Source organism: Labrus mixtus, chromosome 3 (genome assembly GCF_963584025.1).
Source record: "Labrus mixtus chromosome 3, fLabMix1.1, whole genome shotgun sequence".
In the NCBI taxonomy this organism is placed as follows: Eukaryota; Metazoa; Chordata; class Actinopteri; order Labriformes; family Labridae; genus Labrus; species Labrus mixtus.
In genome coordinates this window covers 22470046-22480700 of record NC_083614.1, presented here as the reverse complement: position 1 = coordinate 22480700, position 10655 = coordinate 22470046, and the positions used below count along the sequence as shown (strand labels likewise).

The 10655-nt window shown below is 39.3% G+C and overlaps 1 protein-coding gene across 4 annotated transcripts in view; it reads right to left on the bottom strand.

Annotated features, from left to right (window-relative positions):
• Nucleotides 1-2581: 2581 nt before the first annotated feature.
• Nucleotides 2582-10655, bottom strand: part of camsap2a (calmodulin regulated spectrin-associated protein family, member 2a) — a 45499-nt gene continuing 37425 nt past the window's right edge. For 2 of the 4 annotated variants that reach the window (XM_061033814.1, XM_061033817.1), the window contains 6 exons: nucleotides 10157-10293; nucleotides 9098-9321; nucleotides 8418-8514; nucleotides 6610-6725; nucleotides 6091-6209; nucleotides 2582-5337 (listed from right to left, as the gene is read on the bottom strand). In XM_061033814.1, coding sequence (XP_060889797.1) covers nucleotides 5032-5337; nucleotides 6091-6209; nucleotides 6610-6725; nucleotides 8418-8514; nucleotides 9098-9321; nucleotides 10157-10293 — 999 coding nt within the window. In that variant the 3' untranslated portion in view covers nucleotides 2582-5031. The remainder of the gene's footprint in view (nucleotides 5338-6090; nucleotides 6210-6609; nucleotides 6726-8417; nucleotides 8515-9097; nucleotides 9322-10156; nucleotides 10294-10655) is intronic. The other 2 variants (XM_061033816.1, XM_061033818.1) reach the window with 1 other exon arrangement.

Here is a 10655-nt window from a genome sequence, read left to right as displayed (position 1 = left end):
ATAAGATTCATGTAGAGTGATAACATTTTTAACTTTAGTTTAAAATGTTATGGTAAGCTACAGTTATACCATGGCTCGGGCTGTAAACAGTTAACTCCAGCAGCATCACATCGCCTTTCATAACAAGACATACTGTAGGGGTGTTCAATTTTGCATGATCCACACTGCCTGTTTATTTAGGGCGAAGTGCAGCAAGAGGCTGAGAGAGCAGTGATTCCCCTGAGCACAGAGCCAGCCGGTGACACCGCCCTGTTCCCTCCATCCGTCCAGCTCTGGTTCTGGATGTGCCAGCAGCAGGTCTGCGGCCCAAACCTGTCAACCTCAGCACTTTATCTGCGCTAAGGGCTCACCCTGTTTACATGAGACATTTCATAGCGCGCGCGCGCGCACTTACACAACCCCGAGTGGCAGACAGAAAGAAATACAGAAGCTACCCATACAATATGTCATATTCCCAGCGCCATAACACTACACCGGTGTGACAAGCTAAACACGCAGCCGTGAAATCTTGCCAACTCCTCACCTGTCAGTCTGCGCCACCGACGCGCCGCATTAAAAGCCGCTCCAATCCGTCTGCAGGCTCCAAAATGTCAAAGTGTCAACGCAGCTGAGAACAATAAAAGGGTGTCTGAACGTCAAAGTCCCAGGTAGCGTCTCTAAAAAGGTTTCTCTCGCCCCCTTGTAGGTATACAGCTCGCGGTTGCCATGCGGACCGATGCAGCCGCAAACCACCAATCAACCGTAGCGATGACGCCGTGTGGTCACACCCAGGAGCGTCACAAGTGAATTCTGGGCCCCCCGTGAAAATATATCACTGTGGGCACCTGAGCACAGTTTCCAAAAGCACCTTTCGCTTATGACCCATTTAGAGCTTTACAGAATTAAAACTTTGTGTTTCACCCAGATAAGGGTCATAACCACAAGAGAGAAAGTGTTTTTTTTTCTTCTTATTCACATTAACATAGGCTACAGGAAGACATAGAGACAGAGGCTACACTCTAATTCATTTGCAATGAAATAAACAGACTTCTTAATACACTTTGCTAAACGTGTCTGTAACTCAGTCACAAAAGAGTAGGCCTAAAGCCTAAAAGCTACATCCAAAACAGATTTGAAAAAAGGGTAAGCCGTTATAATTTAAAAGGAACAGAGATCTTTAACAAATTGAGATTCAGAACCAAATTGAGAGAACGTTGTTTTACTGTGAAAGGAATCGGTTTATGGAACAATCTCAACAGAGAAACTAAAGAATCAAAATCAAACATGATATTTAAAAGAAAAATTAAAGCCAGTTTGTTGAATAAATATGGAAATATGTCAGTGAGATACTGTTTTGTTTCGTGATGCTGTAACAAAAATTTATTGTGATATACTTTGTACGGTGCATATTGAATTGGTAAGGAGGACTTACATTGGGGCTGCCAGTGGCTGTGTTTGCCTGCAGCCAATTTAATTTCATTTGAATTGTTTTTGAATTAAGTGTTCTGTTTTGTTTTAATTAATGTTTTGTGAAAGAGGGGCAGATATTATAAGATTAATCTTCTTTCTGCTCCTTTTCATTCAAAATTTGAGATTTTATGTTTGTTTTTTGTTTTTTTACTTTATTGTTTCTTTGAATGAAATAAAATTGGGCTACTGAGGGAATAGCCTATTAATGGAAATCTGCCAGTACTACTAATAATTAAGGTAATCAAATTATTAATTCAACAACAACAACAAAAATAATCAACATAATCTTAAAGAGTAAAAGAAAGAAGTAAACAAGATAACTAAAAGTCTCCATTGGCAGATCGCCACAGGCCCTGATAGCAAAGCTCGATCTCCTTTAGATTAAAGTCTTCACTTTGAGGCTTTGGGCTGACAAGTAGAGAGTCAACAATTATGTGATGTAGCTAGGAGCCAGATCCATGCATGCTTTCAAAGTGATCAGTAAAATCCTAAAATCCATTCTAAAAGTAACCGGAAATGAATACTGGGTCTTTAAAATGAAACATCAAACCAAGATGTTCAAATGATTTAAAACTATTATGTGAAATAGGAGTGCATTTAAAATCTTCCTTTGTAGATAACAGCAATCCTTCCTCCTCTGCTGGACATCCTGGGTTGTTGGAGATTAGTGAAGTCAGGGGGTTGACTCAAATAGGTATATAGGACCCAGCCAACATTTTAAATGAAAAAATAGGTATTAAACGTGTCTCTTGTCTTACCAGATTTTATGGTGAGTAAATAGAATACATGAACATTTGTGACGTCTGGTATAGATTCCTTTTCAGCCTTACATTTACCTGGAAGTCTTCTCACAAAATTTGCCATGCTTTGCTCACAGTAAATATTTTCAATGCATTTTATGCATGTATTGTTCTGTTAAGCCTTGCCTGCATGCGTTAACATTTCTTCTGTATCAAAAGAAAGATGTACTTAAAGATACCGTAAATAATTAAAAAAGCGTTGCATAGTGCATGACGTGTCACCCCACCATATCCAACATGCAGTTAATATTCTTTTAATTAATCAATAGAAAATGTCCATTAATCCTCCATTACAATAGAAATTGTATTAAAGAATCAGAACCACATAAATGCTGAGGCCATGCTTTGTTTTATTAAATGCAAAAAGTAAACAAAAAAAAGACATGTTCAGCAATATTTAGAATGACAGCACAGCATCTCACAAACAAAATAAAAGTCATCATAGTGGACAAAAATGAGCCTACATGAACACACTGTACAATATTATTACACTCTCAATAGTTGTTAACCTTGGCCTGTAGCAGCCAAAGACAGATGGAAGGATTTCCTGTGGTAAATCCATCCCAAACGCCAAAGAGAAATACTTCTAAACAGGCTCACACCACCCCCACTCCTTAATCGATGAAACAGAGCACCAATTCAGTTTCTTTTTTTTATTATTGGAAATTGTACCTGCAGATAGTGTGGACGTGACACTCAATGGCAAATTGAACATGATACTTACACTCATTACACTTCATGGTGAGTCTCTACCCGTATGGAGCAACAAGGATCCGCCCTATTCTGCTTTGCATTATTTTGTCAAATTCATTTTCTTAAGACTAGACAAAATGAAACCGAACAATAATATCTGCCCCTTTTCAGGACATGTTGCATCTTATAGACAACAGACATATACGGCCTGCTGCTAATGCTTACTTTTGTTATTTTTGGTCAAGGCATGTTTATGTCATGTTAGAACAGTAGATAAACTGATGTGTTGAAAAAGATTCAGCCATTCGAACAGTGGGCTAAATGTATTTATCAGGCAACACTCACACTGAAGTATGACTGCCTTTCTATTCATCATGTAGAATTTCTTTCAAAGTGTTTTGGGGCTGTTTGTTGTTATTTGATAGGACAGCTATAGAGACAGGAAATGTGGGGAAAGAGAGTGGGGATGACATGCACCAAATTTTATGAAGACCGCAGGATAGTCTAAAACCAGTGTGACGAGGACTGTAGCCTCGGTACATGATGCACCTAACTCTACCAACTGAGCCAAACGGGCACGCCCACAGAAGCGTACTTTTATTCGAACAGTATTCCTATCTTTGTCTACGTAAATATATATGAACTATATGAAGTGTTTAGTGGTCGCTTGATTTGACTTTGTGAAGAGGATTAATCCCATTGTGAGAGAGATTAATTTAATACTTTCTGGCAAAAAGTACTTAATGTAACAGCTTCATTTTAAATGTGGATATTGATATGGAGAGGAATCCTTCTGAGGTGAAATCTGTCATGTTCTACAGATCATTTAGCAGACGCTTTTATCCATCAGAGAGGGAGTAAAACACAAACAAGAATCTGTTCCTGAAAACTAGTAGTTGAGTGTTTTTTCGCATGTGTAGTTTACTGCAAAGATCCTACATAATACAGCAGCAGGAGGCATTTGAAAATGAAATCAAGGTAGTGAGCTGTTTCATTTCATTAACAAGCAGCTCAAATCATCTACAACACTGGTTCTCAACCTTTTTTTTGGTTGAAGCATTGCCTTGCAGTGTAAACAAGCCAGAGTCCGCTTTGACCCTGAAGAGATTATTTACATTTACACTCTCCTCCAATTCTATGCAAAATACTGAAATACATCTTGAGGTTGCAACTACTTGAAAATGAAATTTGACACAACAATTATACACATGACAGCACATTTGTATGTAAGAAAACATTTTTCCCCCCCCAAACATAATACATCCAGGCTCCAATTGTCTGCAGGTTTCTCGACCTGCAGACAATTGGACCTAGATCACAGGTTGAGAACCAGTGATCTAGGGTAACATCAGGCATTCTTTAAAATCACTTTCTCTCAAAACGGATTGTAAAAAAAAAGAAGAAAGAAGCTGAAACCGCTTTGCTTTGTAGAGTTGAACACACGTGTACTGTGCGGCTAACACTAGCTGTATGTAATCACTTTTTGGCCCTTTGTAGTTTTACATACCATAATATACAAACTGCTTTACCAACAGACGAAGAAAAAAAGTGTTCTTCCAGATACAAAAACCCCCTCTCTATATACACGCAGTCTTACAATCACCTCATTGCACTCACACGCTGAAACAAAACGCGCACAAGGCCACACATCAATAGGATCATGAAAAAACAAGTAATCTGTACTTGAATTAAAAACATTCAGTGCTTTAGGGTACCTAATGAAATGTCCTAGCATTCATACGGTCTCTTATTTTGCAGTTTGGCACATGATGAAGAAAAAACACTCACACATGCCTCGGTAAAAGGACTCAAACATGGCAATCTCTAAAAACGTAATGAGCATGTACAATAGTCTTCGACTGTGGAATACATTCCAATTGTTCATAATCTTTGAGTGCAATCATGTCCAGTCCAGAGTAAGGAGGAGATACAAGGACACAAATGCAATAAGAGAAAATAACGAACAAACATAAAAAAAAGACAAATATGCATTCATCTAACTAGCATTGCAGGTGCTTGAATCTTTATGGATATGTACAGTGAAGTGCAAACTGAAATGGATTTGTTCCTTTTGAGGTGTCAAGTTCTATTAGGACTGGGCAGGCACTACTTTTTTAGGGGTAGCTGGCTTCTTGGTTTGCCAGAGATGGCTGTGGATCGTCACGGCGTCCACGCTGGCCGACATGGTCTTGGCTGGTATCTGACTGAACTGCTTTTTGTCCGAGTTGTACTTGTAAAGGCCGTCGATCATCTTGCGCGTGATGCTCTTCGGGCCGATGCCTGTCAGCTTGTTGATCTCCTCCGTCTCTGGGCAGTAAGTGTAGAGTGAGCGGAACTGGCAGCCAGCGTCTCGGAACAAAACCAAGAAGTTGTTGGCCTCCGATTTCTCCATTTCCTTTAAAGTTCAGGAGAGAGATACAGTATGAGGGACATATATACTTCAAGTTATTGTGAGGAGTTTTTGGAGGGTTATGAATAAGACTGGAAATGAATACTGATGGCTCTCTATGACCTAATCAAGCAAACAAGACAATCAGCGACAAGATCGATTATTTCTATATTGTAATTGTTAATGCCTGAATCCACTGCGTCGGAGTAGGTGTCAGATGAAGTGATTTACAGTACGCTGCTGTAAAAACTTTTTTGACATTTTCAATGGTAAAGATTCTTGATGAGTGACACATTTGACTTTTAAAATAACGTCGGATGACATTTTTTTTGGTCAGAAAACACTACCTACGCATATACAGGACTTCACACTGAGTAAAGAGTTACCACTTTGTCCACAGGGGGCGCCAGGAACTTCTAGATGTTTAAGAGTGCCCTCAAATGACGTAGATTGGCTTAAATATGTGTTATGCCCCGCCTCTCTTCTGTTATCATTCTTTGGAGCTGTTATCAACTCAATGACAGAGAAACACAACCAGCATTGCTATTGTATGACAATTGATTGTAATTAAACTTTTTTGGGATGCATCTACTTTTTCAGACCAGTTCTAAATAAATATATATATATATAGAGAAAATGTTTACCTGCCAGATTTTGATCCACTGAATTGAAGGTAGCTTGTGGATAGTAAACCTGACCCAACCATATACTGTATGTGTATCAAACAATAAACCGGTACACAAATCTCCATGCACTTGCCTCCAGGATCTTGTTCTTTTGCCCCTCATTAACTTTGCCTGCGAGGCAGCAGTGGGCCAGAGCGTTCTGGATGATGTGCTTGTTGGATTTGGCACTGGGCTCCTTGTACAGCTTTGGTCCTGGATGAGAACAGAGGAGAGAACATGGGGATGAGACTGTTGTCATGGCAACTCCTCCAGTATTGTCAAAGAAAAGATGTCCCTCCCTATTTTTACTCTCTTCTCTCATAAAACATGTATAGAGATTTCTGCTGGTAGCATATCTGTGAGTTGGTGGGCAGACTGACAAAGGACTCAGCCATTGTGGCACAAAAACACCACCAGTAGGAAAATAAGACAAGATCTAAAACTGTTTTCCTTCAGTGTCTTATCTCATATTACCATTTACCTTTACGTTATAAAACCACTTTTATTATTCAAACTATTAAGCATAAACTATAACCGTAGTTAAATTTGGAAGCTGTAAGATCTGCATTGAACACCTGTGCTACAGAGGACTAGTATCTGTACGTTGTCCTACCTGTGTACTCTGTGTTTGATGTAACAGAGGAGGTTGTTGATGCATTCTCCCAGTCCTTCTCTCCATTCCTGCTGCTGGAACGACTCGGAGACAGGAAGCCATCTGCAGAATCTGGCCTAAAACACAACACATACACATAATGAATCACCTTTGAGATTTGGAAGTGTTTTGGAACACTCAGCAAATTATACTGTAGGCAAGGCAGGAAACTACTTGATGTTTTCCCCCACCCTGTCTACATCATGTTTGTATAGATCCATTCTCTACTGCAGAGAAAACAGCGTGTACTATCTCAGCAAACAGTTTTGGGTTTTGTTGATTTTGCGTTGTTCATCATTGCGTTAACTGCAAAAGAAGCAAAGCTTGCAAGCACAGGCAGTGAGTACAGTGGTGTGATGTGGTTCATTTAAATTCAATAAAAGAGGTCAATCAATTTCACTGCAGCAACTATTTCTTCTTGTGGACTGCCTGAAATATATGTCCTCCTGTATAGTACATAGGAGGTCGTGTAGACAAGTAGTGCTCATGCTATGTGTTATATATTGCATTTAAGACATACTGTATTCTTATACACAAATAATAAGTGCACATATAGCCTTGTTAGTAAAAAAAAAAGATTGAAGTGCTTTTTTGTGAACATAAACTGCCCAAGTTAACAAGTCATTTTCATTTCCTGAAGGATATATAAACTGGACAGAGCTGTTTACCTCTTGTGTTTTAAGAAGAAACTAAGTTGAATGACTTGATAAGTTGGATGTTTGATGATGCAGAGGTGTACCACAAAACTGGTCTTTGATGTAATGACTGTTATCATGTGTGAATAAGTCAGGGCAGGAGTGTAGATTGGTGAGGAAGGAACATCAGATGAGGGACAGAGATAAGAGAAAGGATATTTTGTGGTGACAAAGCTTCTAGAATCGTAGCTCGTGTTGCATTTCTTTTTGGACTTTTTTTTTTTTTTTTTAACGAACAATCCCTGATAAAAAAAACCCAGCGTGCAGCAGGTTTCATGTGAAGGATTGGTCTCAGCACAGCGTGAAGTGCCTCAAGGTTTAATTGCCAAGCAAAAAAACTAACCTTCTCCTTCTTAGTTTAGGAGAGCTCAGAAAGAAGAAGAGGCTGCCAGAGGCTAAACTAGAACTTCTGGCAAAGTGTGAAACAGCAGGGGGAAAAAAAAGTAATAAAGAGGAAGAGTTAGAAGAATGCAGAAGAAATGTTAGATCTGAGAACTAGAGAGTCTGATTTACTTGACTTTATAAAAAATAGCAAGAAATATTAAAATGTGTACACACAAAATGTTTGATATTCATTCAAAAAGTCAAAATTCCTCAGAGATTTGGCATTGTTAAAACAACAACTGCAATAATTTGAACTAGTAATAACACAGAAGGTGTTTTTAATACCTGCTGTTACATCTTTAATTTGTCTTTCATGGCAATTACAATTCAAAGAGGGCATTACTGCACCATTTTTCCTGCCCTGTTTATTAATTTAGTAAATGCATGCATTTACTCAGTATATTACGCATGGCTTTATGCTCATTTACAGGAGCTAGACACTGTAATTCTTTAAGCAGGGGAAACTGGTTAAACGAGGAATTAATGCCATCATAAGCTGTGTGTCAGGTCTGTGTTCTTTTTTTTTCTCCTCTTCAATCCTCAAGATTGACTAAAGACCCTGCTGCTGAGACTTCTATCTCTGACAATATAGCCAACAACAAACTGGGATAAAAACACAGTTAACTAAACAGTTCTTCTCTTCTCTCTGACAATCTGACAACAGTTGTAAAATTGTAAAAAACATCTCACCTGGGCGTCCTCTTCTCAGAGTGAACACTGTCACTGTCTCCCAGGTTGAGGGAAGCCAGGGACAAGCTGGAGACTGAAAAGACACGTTGTCGTGAACCTGGATGTGAGGTGAGATTTGGCACAGCATGACATGGTTACACACACACACACACACACACACACACACAATGACTAACAACCACACCAGGATGTCTATTTTGTTTTGTGCCATCCCTGTGACAGAGCAATGCATAATCATTGTTAGGACTACAATGAACTGGGGTAGGATACACAAAATGAATGGAAACATATTATTTAATATATGGATAAATATGTAATTATAATAATCTTTCTTAATTTAAAAAAAAAGTTATATTTTGTCATCTTAGACATCTTATTAAATAAGGTTCACCCCCCCCCCCACACAACATGTAGCTTTCTACTACTTCCTGTTAGGTATAATTATGATGAAGTCTTTGAGTATGATATATCATAACAATGCTGTCATTAGTTCAAATATTATTCATCTTCTATCAAGCCAGTTCGATATATACTTTGACATGGAACCCAAGCATCTTGTTTTAAGAGACATCAGGATTGTGTGTGATGCATTGTGGCACAAAGCAAAGTGGCAGCAGGACACATACACAACAGATGGGGTGACCATGACCTCCCTGTGTATGAGTCATCTCCATGGTTACCTGTAGCAGCTCTGACTGGCGTTTTTGGGGAGTCCATGCTGTCGCGATGGATGGATTTGGGCCGCCCCCGCCTTTGCTTGGCCCCGGTGGCTGGTCGGGGTTTAATAACGGTATCCATGTCCTCCATCAGTTTCAGCTGCTTCCTCCTGAGATACTCCTGCTTGATGAACTCCTTCCTTGCCTTATCCTCCTCCTTCCTGATGCGTTCCTCCTCTGCTTTCAGTCTGATCAGACGGAACACAAAGGAAGTCAGTGCAAACAAATACTGTAAGGGCCTGATTCACCTAGAATGGATTGCGGCTGCTCATAGATCCAAGAATTGTGCATCATTTGCTCCCGCTATCTGCTGCGTCTCAAGTTCCTATTGACGAATCATATAGCGCTAATGGTGTTCAGGTGCAGCGGCTTTGTACAGTTTGCTCTTGTTTTGCGTTGGAACAGATCATAAATTTCATGTCACAATGAGGCGGCTTTGTTTTCCTGATCACTGAAAAGTTTGCGTGTGACAGCTCGTATAAATAATATGCCACAGTTACCACCAGTAACGACGAGAGCCGTCCTTTTGCATTAATTGAATAAGTGGAGAGAGGATGGAAGAGAGAGAGAGAGAAATTGCATCTTTTCTTATACATGGGTCTCAATGGAGTTAAATTGCACCACAATAATTGGGAGTGCCAATAAGCACTGGTCTTTATGAATTATATGGTATTTGCAAATTTGCTTATTTAAATAGAAAGGGGCAAATTTTGGGGGAAATTTTTAAATGTAGTTAATTGACATGCATGCGATGGGGCAGGCACACTCAGGATGCTGTCTCTCCTTGGCAGTGCAGTTTGTGTGGGTTTCTAATTATTTAAGTATAATACTGGAGTGATAAAATGTATGTTTTGTAAACAACATTTTTTTGGAAAAAGTGCTCCATATGTCTTGTAGCAGAAATCCATCTAACTTTTTCACATCAATTAACTTTTGTCAGACCAAAGTGAAGAACACACATTACTGTGTTCCTATGTGCGTGCACTCAAAGTGTGTATTTGTTTTCCAGATGAGACAACATACCGAGATTCCTCTTTCTTCTGCTCCAACTCTGCCTCCAGCTGCATCTTTCTCTGCAGGGTCTCCTTCTCCCTCCTCATCCTTTTCTCCAACAGCGCCGCTCTCTTCTGAGCCATGTTCTGCTCTGCCTTTTCATCGTCCTGGGTCACAGAGAAAGAAACGGTGTCAGTCACTTCACCCCGTTTGAGGTTATTTGTGTTGTAAAAAGTGATTATATAAATGACTGTTTTACAGGCTGCAAGTTAAGGCACAGATAAAGAAGCAAAGCTGAGTGCTATTAGCATATGATGCTTTTATTCATCTAATCTGATATAATGAACCAGATAATCCAAATCCTGATCTTTGTGTTATAAATAAGATGACTGGCAGAGGCAACAAAGTATGTTTCGATTCAAATAATCTTGTTTTCACACAACTAAATCAAGAACTTATATCACAGATCAGTTGTTCCAATGTGGGCACATCAAGCTGCTCATTTCAGTAACAAACAGTTTCATTCCAT